This window comes from Heptranchias perlo, chromosome 2, assembly GCF_035084215.1.
Source record: "Heptranchias perlo isolate sHepPer1 chromosome 2, sHepPer1.hap1, whole genome shotgun sequence".
Taxonomy (NCBI): domain Eukaryota; kingdom Metazoa; phylum Chordata; class Chondrichthyes; order Hexanchiformes; family Hexanchidae; genus Heptranchias; species Heptranchias perlo.
This window is the reverse complement of record NC_090326.1, coordinates 171,863,790-171,888,919: the sequence shown is the minus strand read 5'-3', so window position 1 is coordinate 171,888,919 and position 25,130 is coordinate 171,863,790. Positions and strand designations below refer to the sequence as shown.

Sequence of the window (25,130 nt, the reverse complement as noted above, 5' to 3'; positions counted from 1 at the left end):
AAGGAGGGATGGACAGAAGGAGGAGGAGGGGGGATGGAGAGGAGGAGGGGGGATGGAGAGGAGGGGGGGGGATGGAGAGGAGGAGGAGGAGGGAGGGGGGGGGAATGGAGACTGAAGAGGGGGGAGTGGGATGAATGGACAGGGAGGAAATGGAGGGGGGGGGGAGGAGTGTGAGTGGAATGAGGAGGCTGTGGGGAGGAATTGCTGGGAGGGTTATGGAAAGGGAAGGGGGGGGAGTGTCGGCCATGTCTGACTGATCTCGTTGGATTTTTTGAGGGGGGGCACTAACATGGTGGACGGGACGGTGTTTATAAGGATTTTCCAGAAGGTGTTTTTTAAGGTTCTGCAGAAGTGATGTTCGCACAAATGGCTGCGCTGGGAAATCGACACAGGGGCTCCAGGCCACGGTCAGTCCCCCCATCCACAGTCCTGCATTTCGGGTTTTGGACACTGCATCTCAGGAAGGATATATATAGGCCTTGGAAGGTTTGCAGCATTCACCAGAATAATACTGGGCCTTTACAGAGTTAAATTACCGAGGGAACAGGTTTGCATAAAGGTGGCTTGAGTTTAGGAGATTGAGGTTTGTGATCTGACCGAAGTTGTTAAAAATGATAAAGGGATTCGATAGGGTAGATACAAAGAAACTATTTCCTCTGGTGGGAGAATCCATAACAAGAGGACACAATCTTAAAATGAGAGCTCGGCCTACTCCTGAACCTGTTATACATTGAGGTTCAGGCACGAGACAGCATCTATGTCTTATGTATGTGGTAATGAAGGTGAGAGCATCAATGACACTTTGCACTCATGGCACTCTTTGTTTAATCCAATAGATGCTGGAAAACCCTTGGGAAGCCCCACTTTGCAGATGATGCTGGTAGGTCTTTAAAGCCTCACTCATTGCTGCATGCTGTGCACACCCAATTAGAAACTGATTTTAAATAATGGAATTAAAATGACTTGATATAATTGTCCAGACATCACAAGCAGAGATATATCTGACATGTTGGTGGCGTGTGCCTTTGCATGACCTGACATGGGTTTGTTGATGGGAACAGTATGACATAGAATGGGGGGAGAGTTCTACAGGCGCCAATGGCCACTCCAGCACATTGCCCAAATGGGCCATTGCTCATACACAAGTCCAGGCAGCGAGCGACGCTGGGTTATTTGACTGTAAAGTAGTATCACAGCTGACCAGTACCCTCTCCTTGCCTGACGTCGTAGGTCCAGCGGGAGTCACTGGAGAGGGATCAGGAGCAGGAATCTTGGCTGATTGGGTTTTTTTTTCCCCTCATCAGCCTAGGGGTACTGCAACCAATTTCAAGCACCGCCAAATTGCTGTCCTCCCGGCTGAGATCAGTTAACTCAGCACAGACTGGGGATGGAACCTGGCGTAATCTTAGTCTGTATGGCTCAGGACCACATTTGTGATACAATGACCCATTTGACCAGCCTGCAGCTTTGATTGGGAATGGAGCTTGTAATACTAATGTGAAGTGGAATCTTCATACAGCTGTTTCCTTGTGAACTTTCTGTGCTGAAACCAGTTCTCAGTACAGTGCAGAATGTGCTCCTAAATAGGAACATCTATTGACTTGTAGGAGGCAGTCCTGTGAGACAGATATTGCTGTGTTGAGAAAAATCCACCCCCACCCCAAAGCTATCCACCGCCCCCCTCTGTATCTCCCTCCAGAAATGTCCATTCACTTATGAACAAGGCCCTTGCCATCCATGATTTTTATTGTGGATGATTGCATTGATATCACGGCCTTGATGGAAAACCTGGCTGACGGGTGATGGACACCTTTCCCCTTAATGAAGCCTCCCCGCCTGGCGATATCCTTCCCACCACTTGCCCTGCCCCCCAAATCACACTTTGGTCTGTCCCCCTACTCCTCTGACACCTTTTCCTTTGAACATCTCATCCTGTTTTCCCTTCGTTGAGGGTTCTATAACAAGGGGGACATAGATTCAAGGTAAAAGGCGGGAGGTTTTGAGGGGGATTTGAGAAAGAAACTTTTTTCACCCAGAGGGTGGTTGGGAGTCTGGAAACTCACTGCCTGAAAGGGTTGTGGAGGCAGGAAACCCTCAGAACATTCAAGAAGCATTTGGATGAGCACTTGAAATGCCATAGCATACAAGGCTACGGACCAAATGCTGGAATATGGGATTAGAGTAGACAGGGCTTGATGGGCCGGCGCGGACACGATGGGCCGAAGGGGCCCTCTATCCGTGCCGTATGACTCTATGGACTCTGTGCCACACCTCCTTTAAAGTCCCCGTTCTCTACTGCCTACAGAAGTACCGTGTCAAGTTTTCTCTCCGGGATATCTTCCACTGTTTTTCCTCCCTCAGCCTCTGCACTGAGTGACTTTTTCATCTTCGGTGATTTTCAAACTCCATCTCAAACTTATTATGCTCTCCTCTGAGTTTCACTGCCCCTCCTATCCTCCCTTAATCTCTCCCTCCATATAAAACTCCCTAACCCATATTCATGGCCACCCCCTCAACCTTGCCATCTCACATGGCCTCTCTACTCCCATCGTGTAATTAAGGCCATCTCTGATCACTTCCTTTTATCCCTCTCCACCCACAGCCGCCTCCGAATCCCACTTCCCTTTGTATCCGCCTCTGGAAAAAAAAAAACTCTTCCCCCAAGTCACTTACAACGGCACTTTTCAAATTCCCAACCGTCTAGCCTTTGACCCTCCGTTCACCACAACATTTCTGCAGCTACCAATCTGCTCAATTACCTCCACCTTCTTGTACCCGTTAAAACCATTACGCGCTCTCACCCTGGTCGTTCCCCCTGGTGTGGCCCTCATCTCCGCTCCTTTAAGTCTAAGGGACGCATACATGAACGTTTATGGTGGACAACTGGTTTAGCCATTCATCTCTAGATCTGGCTGGACCACATAAAGCACTCAGGCCCCGCTGTCCTCTGCCAAAACTGCTCACTATTCCAGGATCATCCTGGAATGCAAAGATAACCCTTGGTTTCTCTTCACTACAAACCACCTTCTTAAACCCCTCTCCTGCCTTCTCCACCCTCACCAACAAGTGCGAGGAGCTCATGGAATTTTATCACTAAGATTGAGACCTCCGTTCTGCCTCTGCCGCTTCCCTCCCTTCCCCAAGCCCACCAGGCTGTTCCCTCTTGCCCTAGCCCTGAATTCGCATCTTTCTCTAGTTTCGCTCCTATCTCCTCTCATGCCCTCTCCAAGCTCATCTTGACCATGAGACCCACCTCCAACTCCCTCGACCCTATTTCCCACCAAACTGCTGACCATCCAACTTCCCTTCCTGGCCCTCATGTTAGCTGATATTGTTACGGGTTCACTGTCCTCCCCTTTAAATCTGCCGCCATCACACCCCTCTTCATAAAACCCACCCTGGACCCCTCTGTCCTTGCAAACTATCGCCCCATCTCCAACCTCCCTTTCCTCTCCAGAGTCCTTGAACGTGTTGTCGCCTCCCAAATCTGTGCCCATCTTTCTCACAACTCCATGTTTGAATCTCTCCAACCAGGTTTCTGCCACTGTACTGAAACGGCCCTTATCAAAGTCACAAATGACATCCTGTGACTGTGATCGTGATAAACTATCCCTCCTCATCCCTCTCGACCTGTCTGCAGCCTTTGACACAGTTGACCACACCATCCTCCTCCAAAGCCTCTCCTCCATCGTCCAGCTGGGTGGGACTGCACTCGCCCGGTTCCATTCCTGTCATAGCCAGAGAATCACCTGCAATGACTTCTCTTCCTGGTCTCGCACCGTTAACTCTGGAGTCCCCCGAGGATCTATCCTTGGTCCCTCCTATTTCTCATCTAAAGGCTGCCCCTCGTTGACATCATCCGACAACATGTCAGGTTCCAAGTGTACGCTGACGACAACCAGCTCTACCTCACCACCACCTCCCTCAACCCCTCCAGTGTCTCTGATTTGTCACACTTGCTTGTCTGATATCAAGTACTGGGTAAGCAGAAATTTCCTCCAACTAAATATTGGGAAGACCAAAGCCATTGTCTTCGTTCCCTTGTCACTGACTCCATCCCTTTCCCTGGTCACTGACTGAGGCTGAACCAGACAGTTCGCAACCTTGGCCTCCTATTTGACCCTGAGATGAGCTTCAGACCACATATCCACTCCATAACCAAGACTGCCTACTTCCACCTCTGTAACATCACCTTTCTCCGCCCCTGCCTCAGCTCCTCTGCTGCTGAAACCCTCATCCGTGCCTTTGTTGCTTCTAGACTGGACTATTCCAATGCTCTCCTGGGCGGCCTCCCATCTTCCACCCTCCATAAACTTGAACTCATCCATATGGGACGGGTACAAGTTCTTGATGTGGTGGCAAAACGGAGATTTTCTTTATTCGGTTCCCATATCCTAACTCGGACCAAGTCCTGTTCCCATCACCGCTGAGTTTGCTGACCTAAATTGGCTCCTGGTCCGGGAACTCCTCGATTTTAAAATTATCATCCTTGTTTTCAAATCCCTGAATGGCCTCGCCCCTCCAATTCCTGCCTCTTGCGCATCCCCGGTTTTAATCGCTCCACCATTGGCGGCCGTGCTTTCAGCTGCCTGGGCCCTAAGCTCTGGAATTCTCTACCTCTCCTCCTTTAAGATGCTCCTTAAAACCTACCTCTTTGACCAAGCTTTTGATCAGCTGTCCTAATATCTCCTTATGTGGCTCGGTTTGATAATCGCTTCTGTGAAGCGCCTAGGGACGTTTTACTATGTTAATAGCGCTATACAAATGCAAGTTGTTGTCGACAGACCCACCAGAGGTGGGGGGTACTGGTATTCAGTTCAGTGGGAGTGGCCCTGGGAGCCCTCAACATGGACTCTGAACCTTATGATTTCTCACGGCTTCAGGTCAGATATGGCCAAGGAATCCTACTGCTGATCTGCCTGAGCTGATGAATCAATACTCCTCCATATTGAACACCACTTAGAGGAAGCACTGAGGGTAGAAAGCTCACAGTGCATTCTGGGCGGTGTGGCACCAAGGAGCCCGAGTAAAATTGAAGTCAATGGGAATCGAGGAAAACTCTCCAGTGGCTGGAGTCATACCTGGCACAAAGGAAGATGACAGTGGTTGTTGGAGGCCAATCATCTCAGCCCCAGGACATTGCTGCAGGAGTTCCTCAAGGCAGTGTCCTAGGCCCAACCATCTTCAGCTGCTTCATCAATGACCTTCCCTCCATCATAAGGTCAGAAATGAGGATGTTCACTGATGATTGCACAGTGTTCAGTTCCATTCGCAACCCCTCAGATAATAAAGTAGTCCGAGCCTGCATGCAGCAAGACCTGGACAATATCCAGGCTTGGGCTGATAAGTGGCAAGTAACATTCGTGCCAGATAAGTGGCAGGCAATGACCATCTCCAACAAGAGAGAGTCTAACCACCTCCCCTTGACATTCAACGGCATTACCATCACCGAATCCCCTACCATCAACGTCCTGGGGGTCACCATTGACCAGAAACTTAACTGGACCAGCCATATAAATATTGTGGCTACGAGAGCAGGTCAGAGGCTGGGTATTCTGTGGCGAGTGACTCACCACCTGACTCCCCAAAGCCTTTCAACCATCTACAAGGCACAAGTCAGGAGTGTGATGGAATACTCTCCACTTGCTTGGATGAGTGCAGCTCCAACAACACTCAAGAAGCTCGACACCATCCAAGATAAAGCAGCCCGTTTGATTGGCACCCCATCCATCACCCTGAACATTCACTCCCTTCACCACCGGTGCACTGTGGCTGCAGTGTGTACCATCTACAGGATGCACTGCAGCAACTCGCCAAGGCTTCTTCGACAGCACCTCCCAAACCCCCGACCTCTACCACCTGGAAGGACAAGAGCAGCAGGCACATGGGAACAACACCACCTGCACGTTCCCCTCCAAGTCACACATCATCCCGACTTGGAAATATATCGCCGTTCCTTCATTGTCGCTGAGTCAAAATCCTGGAACTCCCTTCCTAACAGCACTGTTGGGAGAACCGTCACCACACGGACAACAGCGGTTTAAGAAGGCGGCTCACCACCACCTTCTCAAGGGCAATTAGGGATGGGCAATAAATGCTGGCCTCGCCAGCGACGCCCACATCCCATGAACGAATAAAAAAAAATTCAATGTCCATCAGCAAGAGTGCCTCAGTAGTACCATCACTGACCGAGCTGGCCAAGTCCTGAAGGACATAGCTGGCAGATGACCTACGAGGAGATAACCTACTTTACCTTGTCCTCACCAATCTATCTGTCGCAGATGCATCTGTCCGTTGGTATTGGTAGGAGTGACCACTGCACAGTCATTGTGGAGACCAAGTCTCATCTTCACACAGAGGACACCGTCCATTGTGGCGTGTGGTACCACCACCGTGCTAGGTGGGATAGATTAAGAACAGATCTAGAAGATCAAAACTGGGTATCAGCGGCATCAGAATTGTATTTCACCGCGATCTGTAACTTCACTGCCTTGTATATCCCTCACTCCTCTATCCCCATCAAGCCGGATGATTAATCCTGGCTCATTGAGGAGCGTAGAAGAGCCAAGAGCAGCACCAGGCATATCTGAAAATGAGGTGCCAACCCAGTTAAACTACAACAAAGGACGAAAAGCGATGCTAAACAGTGGAAGCAGCATGCTATAGACATTGCTAAGCAATCCCACAACCAACAGATCAGGTCAAATGGCTGAGTGCAGTGGATGCAGCAAAGGCTGTAATACTGAAGACTAGTGCCCTTAGCTATGCTGTTCCAGTACAGCTACAACTCTGGCATCTATCTGACAATAGAAAATTGCTCAGGTAGGTCCTGCCCATAAAAAGCAGGACAAATCTAACCAGGTTGTCAACAGTGCTATCAAGTGGCACTTACCAGTAACCTGCTCAACGATATTCAGTTTGGGTTTCGCCAGAACCTCTTAGCTCCAGACCTCATTACAGCCTTGGTGCAAACATGGACACGAACTATTCCAGAGGTGAGGTGAGTGACTGCGCCCTGATATCAAGGCAGCATTCGACTAAGTTTGGCACCAAGGATTCCTAGTAAAACTGAAGTCATTGGGGATCAAGGGGAAAACTTCAGTGGCTGGAGTCATACTGAGAACAATGGAAGATGGTTGTGGTGGTTGGAGGCCAATCATCTCAGCGCCAGGACATTGCTGCAGGAGTTCCTTCGGGCAGTATACTAGACCCAACTATCTTCAGCTGCTTCATCAATGACCATCCCATCATCATCAGATCAGAAGTGGGGCTATTCGCTGATTGCACACTGTTCAGCTCCATTCTCAATTCCTCAGATAATGAAGCAGTCTGTGTCTGTATGCACTAAGACCTGGACAATATCCAGGCTTGGGCTGACAAGTGGCAAGTAACATTCGCACCAGACAAGTGTCAGGCAATGACCATCTCCAACAATAGAGAGCCTAACCACTTCCCCATGACGTTCAGTGGCATTACCATTGCCGAATCCCCCACCATCAACATCCTGGGGCTCACCATTGACCAGAAACCTAACTGGACCAGCCACATTAATGCCGTGGCTATTGGAGCAGGTCAGAGGCTGGGTATTCTGCGGCGAGTGACTCACCACCTGACTCCCCAAAGCCCCCCTACCACCTACAAGGCACAAGTCAGGAGTGTGATGGAATATTCTCCACTTGCCTGAATGGGAGGAGCTCCAACAACACTCAAGAAGCACGATACGATCTAAGACAAGGCAGCCCACTTGATCGGTACTAAATCCACCACTGTAAACACCCACTCCCTCCGCCATTGCCATACGGTAGCTACTGTATATAATATCCACAGAATACACTGCAGCAACTCGCCAAGGCACCTCCCAAACCCGTGACCTCTGCCAACAAGGACAAGGGCAACAAGCGCACGGGAACACCATCACCTCCAAGTCACACATCATCCCGACTTGGAAATATATTGCCAGTTCCTTCATCGTTGCTGGGTCAAAATCCTGGAACTCCCTACCTAACAGCACTGTGGGAGAACCTTCATCTCACGGACTGCAGCGGCTCACCACCACTTCTCGAGGGCAATTGGGGATTGGCAATAAATGCCGGCCTTGCCAGCGATGCCCACATCCCCAGAATGAATAAAAAAAAACACCAAGATGAATACAAAGAAGTGGTGGATGCTGAAATGTGGAAGTGGGAAGAACCAGATTAGGGGAATGACCAAAAGTTGGTGAAATAGATGAGTTTAGGAAGATTGTTAAAGGTGAGGAGGGGTTTACGGAGGGATGTGCTTAGAGTGGGATATATACGGCTGAAAGCTCCAACACTAATGATGAGGTGAGGGGAGGGGACCGAAGGGTGGGGGTGGGGACATAATGGGGACCGTGCAATGGTCGGGTGGGATAAGGCCCTTGATCAATTTGACGATGAGGATTATCAGTTTGACTTGTCTTTTAATAATCGTAATCTTCCACCAACACAAAATTACCTCAAAATACTCAAATTCATTGTTTAGAAAAAAAGACGACTTTCATTTATATGGCGCCTTTAATGACCTCAGGACGCCTCAAAGTGCGTCACAACCAATTAAGTACTTCTTGAAGCGTAGTCGCTATTTAATGTAGGAAATGCTGAGCCAGTTTGAGCACAGCAAGGTCCCACAAACAGAGAGCAAATGCCTTTTGAAAGTCCATATATACAACACAAACCGCACTACTCTCGTTAACCCTCTCCGTTACTTCATCAAAGAACTCAATCAAGTTAGTCAAACACGATTTTTCTTTAACAAGTCCGTGCTGGTTGTCATAGAATCATAGAAGTCCGTGCTGGTTGTCATTTATTAACGCATATTTTTCCAAGCGACAATTAATTTTGTCCCGGATTATTATGTCTCAATGTTTCCCCACCACCGATGTTAGGCTGACTGGCCAGTAATTGCCGGGTTTATCCCTCTCCCCTTTTTTGAACAGGGGTGTAATATTTGTAATCCTCCAGTTCTTTGGCACAGCCCCCATATCTAAGGAGGATTGGATGATTGTGGCCAGAGTCTCTGCAATTTCCACCCTTACTTCCCTTAGTAACCTAGGATGCATCCCATCTGGACCGGGTGACTTTTCTACTTTAAGTACTGCCAATCTTTTAAGTACCTCCTCTCTATTTCTATCCCATCATATCCTCCTCTCTGTTCACTACCCTTCCAAGTCTTGTGTCATCTGCAAATTTGGAAATTATGCCCTGTACACCCAAGTGCAGGTCAATAATATATATCAAGAAAAGCAGTGGTCCTACTACCGACCCCTGGGGACCTCCCTCCCTCCAGTCCGAAAAACAACCGTTCACCACTACTCTGTTTCCTGTTACTTAGCCAATTCTGCATCCATGCTGCTATTGCCCCTTTTATTCCATGGGCTTCAATCTTCATGCCAAGCCTATTATGTGGCACTTTATCAAACGTCTTTTGAAAGTCCATATACACCACATCAACTACATTGCCCTCATCTACTTTCTCTGTTACCTCATCAAAAAATTCTATCACGTTAGTTAAACACGATGTGCCTTTAACAAATCCTGGTTTTCTCTAATGAATCCACGCTTGTCCCAGTGACTGTTAATTTTGTCCCGGATTAGCGTTTCTAAAAGTTTCCCCACCACTGAGGTTAAACTTACTGGCCTGTAGTTACTGGGCTTATCCTCACACCCTTTTTTGAACAAGGGTGTAACATTTGCAATTCTCTAGTCCTCTGGCAACACCCCCGTATCTACAGATGTTTGGAAGATTATGGCCAGTACCTCTGCAATTTCCACCCTGACTTCCCTCAGCAACCGAAGATGTATCCCGTCCGGACCGGGTGACTTATCTACTTTAAGTAAAGCTAGCCTTTCAAGTACCTCTTCTTTATCAATTTTTAGCCCATCCAGTATCTCAACTACATCTCCCTTTACTGAGACTCTGACAGCATCTTCTTCCTTGGTAAAGACAGATGCAAAGTTCATTTAGTACCTTGGCCATGCCCTCTGCCTCCATGAGTAGATCTTTTTGGTCCCTAATCGGCCCCACCCTTCCTCTTACTACACGCTTACTGTTTACATCCCTATAGAAGATTTCTGGATTGCATTTTATGTTGGCCGCCAGTCTATTCTCATTCTCTCTCTTTGCCCCTCTTATTTCTTCCTTCACTTCCCCTCTGAACTGTCTATATTCAGCCTGGTTCTCACTTGTGTTATCAACCTGACGTTTGTCATCCAGGCTTTAGTTGCCCTACCTTTCTCCCTTGTGGGAATGTACCCAGACTGTACCCGAACCATCTCCTTAAAGGCCGCCCATTGTTCAGTTACAGTTTTGCCTGCCAATCTTTGATTCTAATTTACCTGGGCCAGGTCTGTTCTCATCCCACTGAAATTGGCCCTCCTCCATAGAAACATAGAAAATAGGAACAGGAGTAGGCCATTCGGCCCTTCGAGCCTGCTGCGCCATTCAGTATGATCATGGCTGATCCTCTGTCTCAATACCATATTCCTGCTCTCTCCCCATACCCCTTGATGCCTTTTGTGTCCAGAAATCTGTTTAGCTCCTTCTTAAATATATCCAGTGACTTGGCCTCCACAGCCTTTTGTGGTAGAGAATTCCACAGGTTCACCACCCTCTGAGTGAAGAAATTTCTCCTCATCTCAGTCCTAAATGTCCTACCCCGTATCCTGAGACTGTGACCCCTCGTTCTGGACCCCCCAGCCAGGGGAAACGTCCTCCTTGCATCCATTCTGTCTTGCCCTGTCCAATTGAGTGTCCACTCTAAAGTAAAAATAGTCCTTTTCCATAGCTAATCTAAACCTTCTGATACTATGAACGCTGCTCCCTAAATGCTCCCCCACTAACACTTGCTCCACTTGGCTGGCCTCATTCCCCAGAACCAGATCCAGCAATGCCTCCTTCCTCGTTGGGCTGGAAACGTGCTGGTCAAGAAAGTTCTCAACACACTTCAAAAATTCCTCCCCCACTGTGCCCCTTGCACTATTGTTATCCCAGTCTATATTAGGATATTTGAAGCCCCCAGTTATCACTACTCTATGGCTTTTGCACCTCTCTATAATTTCCCTGCAAATTTGCTGCTCTATATCCTTCCCACTAGTTGGTGGCCTATAGAATACACCCAGTAGTGTAATGGCACTGCCAGTGTTTCTTAACTCTAACCAAATAGATTCTGTCCTTGACCCCTCCAGGATCGGTGCTGGGTCCGCTGTTATTTGTTATTTATATTAATGATTTGGATGAGAATTTAGGAGGCATGGTTAGTAAGTTTGCAGATGACACCAAGATTGGTGGCATTGTGGACAGTGAAGAAGGTTATCTAGGATTGCAACGGGATCTTGATAAATTGGGCCAGTGGGCCGATGAATGGCAGATGGAGTTTAATTTAGATAAATGTGAGGTGATGCATTTTGGTAGATCGAATCGGGCCAGGACCTACTCCGTTAATGGTAGGGCGTTGGGGAGAGTTATAGAACAAAGAGATCTAGGAGTACAGATTCATAGCTCCTTGAAAGTGGAGTCACAGGTGGATAGGGTGGTGAAGAAGGCATTCGGCATGCTTGGTTTCATTGGTCAGAACATTGAATGCAGGAGTTGGGATGTCTTGTTGAAGTTGTACAGGGCATTGGTGAGGCCACACTTGGAGTACTGTGTACAGTTCTGGTCACCCTATTATAGAAAGGATATTATTAAACTAGAAAGAGTGCAGAAAAGATTTACTAGGATGCTACCGGGACTTGATGGTTTGACTTACAGGGAGAGGTTAGACAGACTGGGACTTTTTTCCCTGGAGAGTAGGAGGTTAAGGGGTGATCTTATAGAAGTCTATAAAATAATGAGGGGCATAGATAAGGTAGATAGTCAAAATCTTTTCCCAAAGGTAGGGGAGTCTATAACGAGGGGGCATAGATTTAAGGTGAGAGGGGAGAGATACAAAAGGGTCCAGAGGGGCAATTTTTTCACTCAAAGGGTGGTGAGTGTCTGGAACGAGCTGCCAGAGGCAGTAGTGGAGGCGGGTACAATTTTGTCTTTTAAAAAGCATTTGGACAGTTACATGGGTAAGATGGGTATAGAGGGATATGGGCCAAGTGCAGGCAATTGGGACTAGCTTAGTGGTATAAACTGGGCGACATGGACATGTTGGGCCGAAGGGCCTGTTTCCATGTTGTAACTTCTATGATTCTATGATATCTTCTCTCTCTGGCCCTGCAATATTCTCCTTAATCAATACTGCCACCCACCTCCTTTCTTTGCTGAACACCTTGTATCCAGGAATATTTAGTACCCAATCCTGCCCTTTTTTGAGCCAGGTCTCCGTTATTGCCACGACATCATATTCCAATGTGACTATTTGTGCCTGCAGCTCACCAATCGTGTTTACCACACTTCTTGTGCGTTTACACACATGCACTGTGAACCTGCCTTCGACTTTTGTGTACTCTCTCTTAGTCTGATCCCATCTAATAGGAAAGGTGTGATTGCACTAGAGAGGGTACAGAGGAGATTTACGAGGATGTTGCCAGGGTTGGAGAATTTTAGCTATGGCGAAAGATTGGATAGGCTGGGGTTGTTTTCTTTGGAACAGTGGAAGCTGAGGGGTGTTTTAATTGAGGTGTACAAAATTATGATGGGACTAGTTAGAGTGGATAGGAAGGACCTATTTCCCTTAGCAGAGGGGTCAGTGACCACAGGGCATAGATCCAAAGTAATTGGTAGAAGGATTAGAGGGGAGCTGAGGAGAAATTTTTTCTCCCAGAGGGTGGTGGGGGTCTGGGACTCACTGCCTGAAAGGGTGGTTGAGGCAGAAACCCTCAACTCATTTAAAAAGTACTTGGATGTGCGTTTGAAGTTCCGAAACCTACAGGGCTATGGACCAAGTGCGGGAAAGTGGGATTAAGCTTTATAGGTCTTTTTCGGCATGCACTGACGTGATGAGCTGAATGGCCTCCTGTGCCATAACTTTCTGTGATCCTATGAATTTTTTTTTTTATTCGTTCATGGAATGTGGGCGTCGCTGGTGAGGCCGGCATTTATTGCCCTTGAGAAGGTGGTGGTGAGCCGCCTTCTTGAACCACTGCAGTCCGTGTGGTGAAGGTTCTCCCACAATGCTGTTAGGAAGGGAGTTCCAGGATCTTGACCCAGCGACGATGAAGGAACGGCGATATATTTCCAAGTTGGGATGGTGTGTGACTTGGAGGGGAACGTACAGGTGGTGGTGTTCCCATGTACCTGCTGCCCTTGGCCTTCTAGGTGGTGCTGTCGAAGAAGCCTTGGCGAGTTGCTGCAGTGTATCCTGTGGATGGTACACACTTTGTCCTGGATGGTGTCGAGCTTCTTGTGTGTTGTTGGAGCTGCACTCATCCAGTCAAGTGGAGAGTATTCCATCACACTCCTGACTTGTGCCTTGTAGATGGTGGAAAGGCTTTGGGGAGACAGGAGGTGAGTCACTTGCTGCAGAATACCCAGCCTCTGACCTGCTCTTGTAGCCACGGTATTTATGTGGCTGGTCCAGTTAAGTTTCTGGTCAATGGTGACCCCCAGGATGTTAATGGTGGGGGATTCAGCGATGGTAATGCCGTTGAATGTCAAGGGGAGGTGGTTGGGCTCTCTTGTTGGAGATGGTCATTGCCTGGCACGAATGTTACTTGCCACTTATCAGTCCAAGCTTGGATGTTGTCCAGATCTTGCTGCATGTGGGCTCGGACTGCATCATTATTTGAAGGATTGCGAATGGAACTGAACACTGTGCAATCATCAGCGAACATCCCCGTTTCTGACCTTATGCTGGAGGGAAGGTCATTGATGAAGCAGCTGAAGATGGTTGGGCCTAGGACACTGCCCTGAGGAACTCCTGCATCAATGCCCTGGGGCTGAGATGATTGGCCTCCAACAACCACTATCATCTTCCTTTGTGCTCGGTATGACTCCAGCCACTGGAGAGTTTTCCCCCTGATTCCCATTGACTTGAATTTTACTAGGGCTCCTTGGTGCCACACTCGGTCAAATGCTGCCTTGATGTCAAGGGCAGTCACTCTCACCTCACCTCTGGAATTCAGCTCTTTTGTCCATGTTTGGACCAAGGCTGTAATGAGGTCTGGAGCCGAGTAGTCCTGACAACCCAAACTGAGCATCAGTGAGCAGATTATTGGTGAGTAACTGTTGCTTGACAGCACTGTCGACGACACCTTCCATCACTTTGCTGATGATTGAGAGTAGGCTGATGGGGCGGTAATTGGCCGGATTGGTTTTGTCCTGCTTTTTGTGGACAGGACATACCTGGGCAATTTTCCACATTGTCGGGTAGATGCCAGTGTTGTAGCTGTACTGGAACAGCTTGGCTAGAGGCGCAGCGAGTTCTGGAGCACAAGTCTTCAGCACTACAGCCGGGATGTTGTCGGGGCCCATAGCCTTTGCCGTATCCAGTGCACTCAGCCGTTTCTTGATATCACGTGGAGTGAATCGAATTGGCTGATGACTGGCTTCTGTGATGGTAGGGATATCGGGAGGAGGCCGAGATGGATCATCCACTCGACACTTCTGGCTGAAGATGGTTGCAAACGCTTCAGCCTTGTCTTTTGCTCTCACTTGCTGGACTCCGCCATGGGGATTTTTGCAGAGCCTCCTCCTCCCGTTAGTTATTTAATTGTCCACCACCATTCACGACTGGATGTGGTAGGACTGCAGAGCTTTGATCTGATCCGTTGGTTGTGGAATAGCTTAGCTCTGTCTGGAACATGTTGCTTCCGCTGTTTAGCATGCATGTAGTCCTGAGTTGCAGCTTCACCAGGTTGGCACCTCATTTTTAGCATGGCTGGTGCTGCTCCTGGCATGCACTCCTACACTTCATTGAACCAGGGTTGATTCCCTGGCTTGTTGGTAATGGTAGAGCGAGGAATATGGTGGGCCATGAGGTTACAGATTGTGCTGGAATGCAATTCTGCTGCTTGCTGATGGCACACATGGATGCCCAGTTTTGAGCTGCTAGATCTGTTCTGAATCTATCCCATTTAGTGGTAGTGTCACACAACACATTGGATGGTGTCCTCAGTGCGAAGACGGGACTTCATCTCCACGAGGACTGTGTGGTGGTCACTCCGACCAATACTGTCGTGGACAGATGCATTTGCGACAGGGAGATTGGTGAGGACGAGGTCAACTAAGTTTTTCCCTCGTGTTGGTTCGCTCACCACCTGCCGCAGGCCCAGTCTGGCAGTTATGTCCTTCAGGACTCTGCCAACTCGGTCAGTAGTGGTGCTACCGAGCCACTCTTGGTGATGGATATTGAAGTCCCCCACCCAGAATACATTCTGTGCCCTTGCTACCCTCAGTGCTTCCTCCAAGTGGTGTTCAACATGGAGGAGGACTGATTCATCAGCTGAGGGAGGGCAGTAGGTGGTAATCAGCAGGAGGTTTCCTTGCCAATGTTTGACCTGATGCCATGAGATTTCATGGGGTCCAGAGTCAATGTTGAGGACTCCCAGGGCCACTCCCTGTATATCACTGTACCGCCACCTCTGGTGGGTCTGTCCTGCCGGTGGGACAGGACATACCCACGGATGATGGTGGAAGAGTCTGGGACGTTGGCTGAAAGGTATGATTCTGTGAGTATGGCTATGTCAGGCTGTTGCTTGACTAGTCTGTGTGACACCTCTCCCAATTTTGGCACAAGTCCCCAGAAAACAAGGACATATAAGGTAGCCAATCTTAGTGGGAGGATAGAAGATTGGGAAGTCTTCAAAAGACAGCAAAAAGTAATTAAAGGATTGATTAAGAAAGGGAAGATAGATTATGAAAATAAATTAGCAAAAAATATAAAAACAGATGGCAAGAGTTTCTACAGTTATATAAAAAGAAAAAGGGTGGCTAAGGCAAACATCGGTCCCTTAGAGGATGAGACCAGGAAATTAATGGTGGGAAACATGGAGATGGCAAAAATGCTGAACAAATATTTTGTTTCAGTCTTTACTAAGAATATCCCAACACTGGATAAACAGGGGGCTCCAGGGGGGGAGGAGCTAAATACGATTAAAATCGCTAAGGAATTGGTACTCAGTAAATTAATGGGACTCAAGGCGGATAAATCCCCTGGACCTGATGGCTTACATCCGAGGGTCTTGAGGGAAGTGGCAGTAGGGATTGTGGATGCTTTCGTAATAATTTTCGAAAATTCCCTGGACTCGGCAAAGGTCCCGGCAGATTGTAAAACTGCTAATGTAACACCCTTGTTTAAAAAGGGTAGTAGGCAGAAGGCTGGAAATTATAGACCAGTTAGCCTAACATCTGGTGGTAAAAATTTGGAGTATTATTAAGGAGACAGTAGCGGAACATTTGGCTAAACATAATTTAATAGGACAAAGTCAGCATGGCTTTACGAAGGGGAAGTCATGTCTGACACATTTGCTTGAGTTCTTTGAGGACATAACGTACAGGCTGGATAAAGGGGAACCAGTGGACGTAGTGTATTTGGACTTCCAGAAGGCATTCGAAGAGGTGCCACATAAAAGATTATTGCTCAAGATAAAGAATCACTGGATTGGGGGTAATATTCTGGCATGGGTGGAGGATTGGTTATCTTACAGGAAGCAGAGAGTTGGGATAAATGGTACATTCTCGGACTGGCAACCAATAGCCAGTGGTGTTCCACAGGGGTCGGTGCTGGGTCCCCAACTCTTTACAATCTATATTAACGATTTGGAGGAGGGGACCGAGTGTAACATATCAAAGTTTGCAGATGATACAAAGATGGGAGGGAAAGTAGATAGTGAGGAAGACATAAAAAACCTACAAGGGGATATAGACAGGCTGGGTGAGTGGGCGGAGATTTGGCAGATGCAATACAATATTGGAAAATGTGAGGTTATGCACTTTGGCAGGAAAAATCAGAGAGCAAGTTATTATCTTAATGGCGAGAAACTGGAAAGTACTGCAGTACAAAGGGATCTGGGGGTCCTAGTGCAAGAAAATCAAAATGTTAGTTTGCAGGTGCAGCAGGTGATCAAGAAGGCCAACGGAATGTTGGCTTTTATTGCTTGGGGGATAGAATAGAAAAAACAGGCAGGTATTGCTGCAGTTATATAAGGTATTGGTGAGACCGCACCTGGAATACTGCATACAGTTTTGGTGTCCATACTTAAGAAAAGACATACTTGCTCTCGAGGCAGTACAAAGAAGGTTCACTCGGTTAATCCCGGGGATGAGGGGGTGGACATATGAGGAGAGGTTGAGTAGATTGGGACTCTACTCATTGGAGTTCAGAAGAATGAGAGGCGATCTTATTGAAACATATAAGATTGTGAAGGGGCTTGATCGGGTGGATGCGGTAAGGATGTTCCCAAGGATGGGTGAAACTAGAACAGGGGGCATAATCTTAGAATAAGGGGCTGCTCTTTCAAAACTGAGATGAGGAGAAACTTCTTCACTCAGAGGGTAGTAGGTCTGTGGAATTTGCTGCCCCAGGAAGCTGTGGAAGCTACATCATTAAATAAATTTAAAACAGAAATCGACAGTTTCCTAGAAGTAAAGGGAATTAGGGGTTACGGGGAGCGGGCAGGAAATTGGACATGAATTTAGATTTGAGGTTAGGATCAGATCAGCCATGATCTTATTGAATGACGGAGCAGGCTCGAGGGGCCGATTGGCCTACTCCTGCTCCTATTTCTTATGTTAGTGATGAGGATTTTGCAGGGTCGACTGGGCTTGGATTGCCTTTGTCGTGTCCGGTGCCGGGTGGTCCATTCGGTCTTATTCTTGTGACTTTTTTTATTGAGATTTTACAAGTGAGTGTCTTGCTGGGCCATTTCAGAGGGCAATTAAGAGTCAACCACATTGCTGTGGGTCTGGAGTCACATATAGGCCAGACCGGGTAAGGACGGCAGGTTTCCTTCCCTCAAGGACATTAGTGAACCAGATGGGTTTTTACGCCAATCCGGTAGTTTCATGGCCATCATTACTGATACTAGTATTTTAATTCCAGATTTTATTTAATTGAATTTAAATTCGCCAGCTGCCGTGACGGGATTTGAACTCATGATTCCGGATTTTAGTGCATGCCTCTGGATTACTAGTCCAGTAAAATAACCACTATGCTACCATACCCCTTGTGAACAGTGAAGGCGCATGAAAGCTAGTTACCATGCTGTGGAATATAATGAATGAGAGAGATGTCAGATTTCTCCTCATCGCACTGTCATTTTTAGTGGGAGGGGTTTCATTATTTTAAAAAGCTTGTTTACAGCATTGGGGCTTTGAGATGCCCTAAATGACAACGGAATGGTTTGTGAATTTCTTTCTTGGAACAATGTGATTGGTGGCCTTAGGTCGATTTTCCCCCCCCCATCCTGGACTTTAGGTAACAATAGTATGGCTAATCTGGACATTAGTCATTGACTAGTGCCAGTTGTGGCTCACTGGTAACACTTTCACTTCTGAGTCAGAAGGTCGTGGATTCAAGTCGTACCCTAGAGACCCTTGGACAAAATCTAGACTGACACTGCCAGTGCAGCACTGCAGGAGCACTGCGCTGTCGGGGGTGAGGGGGTCAGCACTGCAGGAGCGCTGCGCTGTCGGGGGGGGGGGGGGGTCAGCACCACGGGAGCGCTGTCGGGGGTGAGGGGGTCAGCACTGCAGGAGCGCTGCGCTGTCGGGGGGGGGGGGGGTCAGCACCGCGGGAGCGCTGTCGGGGGTGAGGGGTTCAGCACCGCGGGAGTATTGAGGTGGCAGGGCAGGTTGAGAAAGTGGTTAAAAAAGCATACAGGATCCTGGCCTTTATAAATAGAGGCACGGAGTACAAAAAGCAAGGAAGTCATGAACCTTTATAAAACACTGGTTCGGCCACAACTGGAGTTTTGTATCCAGTTCTGGGAACTGCATTTTAGGATGGATGTGAAGGCCTTAGAGAGGGTGCAGAAGAGATTTACTAGAATGATTCCAGGGATGAGGGACTTCAGTTACATGGATAGACTGGAGAAGCTGGGATTGTTCTTGGAACAGAGAAGTTTGAGAGGAGATTTGATAAAGGTATTCAAAATCATGAAGGGTCTAGACAGAGTAGATAGAGAGAAACTGTTCCCATCAGCAGAAGTGTCGAGAACCAGAGGGCACAGATTTAAGGTGATTGGCAAAAGATCCAAAGGTGAAGTGAGGAAAACTTTTTTACGCAGCGAGTGGTTAGGATCTGGAATGCACTGCCCGAGAGGGTGGTGGAGGCAGATTCAATCATGGCCTTCAAAAGGGAACTGGATAAGTACTTGAAAGCAAAGAATTTGCAGGGCTACGGGGTTCGGATGGGGAGTGGGACTAGCTGGATTGCTCTTGCAGAGGGCTGACACGGACCGAATGGCCGCCTTTTGTGCTGTAACCATTCTGTGATTCTATGAAAAGTATTTGATTGGCTGTGAAGCGCTTTGGGGCGTCCTAAAGTCATGAAAGGTGCTTTAGAAATGCAAGTGTACCTTTATTCGCTAGTTCGATGGAAGAAATTTAGTTTCAATGGAATCAGGTTTGAGGTGAGAAAATTCAGTGGAAGGAAAGTTGGATACATTTGGATTCGTGTACAAGTTAGTATAAATTGTGTCGATAAAAATCAACTGGAAATCTGAAACAAACTCAGATTATGCTGGCAGCATCTGAAAAGGGAAATCAGTCCTGTTTTGGGGCATTTCTGCAGAATGATGTGTGTTTCTAATGTCTGGTTTTATTACAAATTATAAATTTGGTAATACAGTCGGTGAGTTTCAGATTATGTAAAGACAGATATGTACATGCGTGATTTATTAATAGCCACACACATTATTTATTTGATGGAACACCTTCCACTGAAACTGGAGAGTCTGATCCCACGGTGAGCTTAAATCTGTTTGTTTTGTTTCAGGGTGGAGACATTATGAAGCTGGAGAATGGGCAGTCGAAGCTTGGCCTGCCATCTCTTAACCCTGAGCAGCAGGAGGCGCTGCAGAAGGTGAGGCAAGATCTGAAATTGGGCAGATTGACGATGGATGAAATTCAAAACAGATCATGTAGAATTGCATAGAATTTACAGCACAGAAACAGGCCATTCAGCCCAACAGTTCTATGCTGGTGTTTATCTCCAGACGAGCCTCTTCCCACCACTCTTCCTCTCACCCTATCAGCATATCTTTCTATTCCTAGTCATCATCAAGTGGCAGGTAACATTCATGCCAGGCAATGACCATCTCCAGCAATAGAGAGCCTAACCACTTCCCCATGACATTCAATGGCATTACCATCGCCGAATCCCCCACCATCAACATCCTGGGGGTCACCATTGACCAGAAACTTAACTGGACCAGCCATATAAATACTGTGGCTACAAGAGCAAGTCAGAGGCTGGGTATTCTGCGACGAGTGACTCACCTCCTGACTTCCCAAAGCCTAGAATGATACCCGGACTTCAAGGGTTAAGTTACGAGGAGAGATTACACAAATTGGGGTTGTATTCTCTAGAGTTTCGAAGGTTAAGGGGTGATCTGATCGAAGTTTATAAGATATTAAGGGGAACAGATAGGGTGGATAGAGAGAAACTATTTCTGTTGGTTGGGGATTTTAGGAGTAGGGGGCACAGTCTTAAAAATTAGAGCCAGACCATTAAGGAGCGAGATTAGAAAACATTTCTACACACAAAGGGTGGTAGAAGTTTGGAACTCTCTTCCGCAGACGGCAATTGATACTAGCTCAATTGCTAAATTTAAATCTGAGATAGATAGCTTTTTGGCAACCAAAGGTATTAAGGGATATGGGCCAAAGGAAGGTATATGGAGTTAGATCACTGATCAGCCATGATCTTATCAAATGGCAGAGCAGGCACGAGGGGCTGAATGGCCTACTTAGTCACACACCATCCTGACTTGGAAATTTATCTTCGTTCCTTCATTGTCGCTGGGTCAAAATCCTGGAATTCCCTTCCTAACAGCACTGTGGGGAGAACCTTCACCACATGGACTGCAGCGGTTCAAGAAGGCGGCTCACCACCACCTTCTCAAGGGCAATTAGGGATGGGCAATAAATGCCGGCCTTGCCAGAGACACCCACATCCCGTGAACGAATTTTAAAAAATAATAATCCTAAAGACCTCTTTCAGGTCACCGCTCAGTCTTCTCTTCTAGAGAAGAGAGCCCCAGCCTGTTCAGCCTTTCCTAATAATTATAACCTCTCAGTTCTGGAATCATCCTTGTAAATATTCTTTCCGCCTTCTCCATAAGAAATAGGAGCAGGAGTAGGCCACACGGCCCCTCGTGCCTGCTCCGCCGTTCAATCAGATCATGACTGATCTTCGACCTCAACTCCACTTTCCCGCCTGATCCCCGTATCCCATGTTTCCCTTAGAGCCCAAAAATCTGTCCATCTCAGCCTTGAATATATTCAATGATTCCGCATCCACAGCCCTCTGGGGTAGAGAATTCCAAAGATTCACAACCCCCTGAGTGAAGAAATTCCCTCATCTCAGTCTTGAATAGCCGCCTCCTCAACCTGCGACTGCCCCCGAGTTCTAGATTCTCCAGCCAGGGAAAACAATCTCTCAGCATCTACCCTGTCAAGCCCCCTCATAATCTCATATCTTTCAATGAGATCACATCTAATTCTTCTAAACTCTAACCTCTCATCCCAGGAATTAATCTAGTGAACCTTCATTGTACTGCCTCCAAGGCAAGTATATCCTTCCTTCGATAAGGAGACCAAAACTGTACGCAGTACTCGAGGTGAGGTCTCACCAAAGCCCTGTACAACTGTAGTAAGACTTTCTTGCTCTTATACTCCAACCCCCTTGCAATAAAGGCCAAAATGCCATTTGCTTTCCTAATTGCTTGCTGTACCTGCACACTAACTTTTTGTGTTTCTTGTTTGAGGACACCCAAGTCTCTCTGAACACCAACAATTAATAGTTTCTTGCCATTTGCAATATATTCTGTTTCTCTATTCTTCCTACCAAAATGAATAACCTCACACTTCCCCACATTATACTCCCATCTGCCACCTTCTTGCCCACTCACTTAATCTGCCTATATCCCTTTGCAGATTCTTTGTGTCCTCCTCACTGCTTACTTTCCCACCTAGCTTTGTATTGTCAACAAACTTGGATACATTACACTCAGTCCCTTCACCTAAGTCATTAATATAGATTAGCCCAAGTACTGATCCTTGCGGTACCCCACTAGTTACAGTCTGCCAACCTGAGAGTGACCCGTTTATCCCTATTCTCTTTTCTGTCCGTTATCCAATCCTCTATCCATACTAATATATTACCCCCAACTCCATGAGCCCTTACCTTGTGTAACAACCTTTTATGTGGCACCTTATCGAATGCCTTTTGAAAATCCAAATATACTATATCCACTGATTCCCCTTTATCTGCCCTGCTAGTTACATCCTTGTCATTTGTCAAACATGATTTCCCTTTCATAAAACCATGTTGACTCTGCCTAATCATATGATTTTCTAAGTACCCAGTTACCACTTCCTTAATAATGTATTCCAGCATTTTTCCAATGACTGATGTCAGGCTAACTGGCCTGTAGTTCCCTGTTTTCTCTCTCCCTCCTTTCTTGAATAGCGGGATTACATTTGCTACCTTCCAGTCTATTGAGACCGTTCCAGAATCGAGAATTTTGGAAGATAGTAACCAATGCATCCACTATCTCTGCAGCCCCTTCTTTTTAGAACCCTTGGATGTAGGCCATCAGGTCCAAGGGATTTGTTGGCTTTTAGTCCCATTAGTTTGCCCAGTACTTTTTCTCTAGTGATATTAATTGTTTTAAGTCCTCACTCTCATTTACCCCTTCGTTCCCCACTATTTTTGGTATGTTTTTTGTGTCTTCTACAGATACAAAATACTTGTTTAACGTCTCTGCCGTTTCCTGAATCCCCATTATAATTTCTCCTGTCTCAGCCTCTAAGGGACCAACGTTTACTTTTGCTACTCTTTTCCTTTTTACGTACTTGTAGAAGCTCTTACAATCCGTTTTTATATTTCTTGCTAGTTTATTTTCATATTCTAATCAATATAATCAATAAGGCTAATGGAATGCTGGCCTTTATATCTGGAGGACTAGAGTACATGGGGGCAGAAATTATGCTGCAGCTATACAAAACCCTGGTTAGACCGCACCTGGAGTACCGTGAGCAGTTCTGGGCACCGCACCTTCGGAAGGACATATTGACCTTGGAGGGAGTGCAGCGTAGGTCTACTAGAATGATACCCGGACTTCAAGGGTTAAGTTACGAGGAGAGATTACATAAATTGGGTTTGTATTCTCTAGAGTTTCGAAGGTTATGGGGTGATCTGATCGAAGTTTATAAGATATTAAGGGGAACGGATAGGGTGGATAGAGAGAAACTATTTCCGTTGGTTGGGGATTCTAGGAGTAGGGGGCACAGTCTAAAAATTAGAGCCAGACCTTTCAGGAGTGAGATTAGAAAACATTTCTACACACAAAGGGTGGTAGAAGTTTGGAACTCTCTTCCGCAAACGGCAATTGATACTAGCTCAATTGCTAAATTTAAATCTGAGATAGATAGCTTTTTGGCAACCAGAGGTATTAAGGGATATGGGCCAAAGGCAGGTATATGGAGTTAGATCACAGATCAGCCATGATCTTATCAAATGGCGGAGCAGGCACGAGGGGCTGAATGGCCTACTCCTGTTCCTATATTTTCTCCCTTTTTATCAATTTTTTGGTCGTCTTTTGTTGGTTTCTAAAACTCTCCCAATCCCTAGGCTTATTACTCTTCTTGGCAACATTGTAGGCCTCTTCTTTCAATCTAATACTCTCCTTAACTTCTTTAGTTAGCCACGGGTGGGTCACTTTTCCCATGGAGTTTTTATTTCTCAATAGATTGTATTCTTGTTAAGAATTTTGAAATATTCATTTAAATGTTTGCCATTGCTTTTCAACCATCATACCCTTTAATTTAATTCCCCAATCTACCTTTAACAACTTGCCCCTCATCTATGTAATTGGCTTTATTTAATTTAAGACTCTAGTTTCTGACTTGAGTACGTTACTTTCAAACTCAATGTGAAATTCATCATGTTATGATCACTCTTCCCCAAAAGGTTCTTTTACTACGCGATTACTAATTAACCCTGTCTCATTACATAATACAAGATCTAAAATAGCCTGTTCGTTGGTTCCATGATGTCTTGCTCTAGGAAACCGTCTCGAATATATTCCATGAGCTCATCCTCCAAACTACCTTTGCCAATTTGTTTCGCCCAGTCTATATGCAGATTGAAGTCCCCTATGATGACTGCATTTTCTGTGTTACAAGCCTCCAGTGTCCCTATATCCTTTTTATAATATAGAGACCAGAACTGTGTACAATAGTGTAAATATGGTCTAACCAAGGTTTCGACACAAGTTTAACATAACTTCTCTGCTTTCCAGTTCTATCCCTCTAGAAATGAAACCCCTGTGCTTGGTTTGCTTTTTTATGGCCTAATCATCCTGTGTCGCTACTTTTAGTGATTGGTGTGTCTGCACCCCCACATTCTCTGCTCATCTACCCCATTTAGACTCTTATTATCCAAGCAGTATGTGGCCCACTTATTTTTCCTACCAGAATGCACCACCTGGCTTAGTGGCAGAAGGCAGAGGGTGATGGTCGAAGGTTGTTTTTGTGACTGGAAGCCTGTGGCCAGTGGGGTACCACTGGGTCCCTTGCTGTTTGTGGTCTACATTAATGACTTGGATATGAATGTAAAATGTATGATCAGTAAGTTCGCTGATGATACAAAAATTGGTAGGGTGGTAAATAGCGAAGAGGATAGCCTCAGTCTGCAGGACGATATAGATGGGTTGGTCAGATGGGCGGAACAGTGGCAAATGGAATTTAACCCGGAAAAGTGCGAGGTAATGCACTTTGGAGGGACTAACAAGGCAAGGGAATACACAATGAATGGGAGGACCCTAGGCAAGACAGAGGGTCAGAGGGATCTTGGTGTGCAAGTTCACAGATCCCTGAAGGCGGCGGAACAGGTAGATAAGGTGGTAAAGAAGGCATATGGGATACTTGCCTTTATTAGCCGAGGCATAGAATATAAGAGCAAGGAGGTTATGATGGAGCTGTATAAAACACTGGTTAGGCCACAGCTGGAGTACTGT

General features: G+C 46.7%; 1 protein-coding gene across 2 annotated transcripts in view; it reads left to right on the top strand.

Annotated features, from left to right (window-relative positions):
- The first annotated feature begins 839 nt into the window (after positions 1–839).
- LOC137300128 (poly(U)-binding-splicing factor PUF60) overlaps positions 840–25,130 on the top strand; it is an 84,630-nt gene continuing 60,339 nt past the window's right edge. For both annotated transcript variants that reach the window (XM_067969225.1, XM_067969220.1), the window contains exons 1-2: positions 840–880; positions 19,883–19,969. In XM_067969225.1, coding sequence (XP_067825326.1) covers positions 872–880; positions 19,883–19,969 — 96 coding nt within the window. In that variant the 5' untranslated portion in view covers positions 840–871. The remainder of the gene's footprint in view (positions 881–19,882; positions 19,970–25,130) is intronic.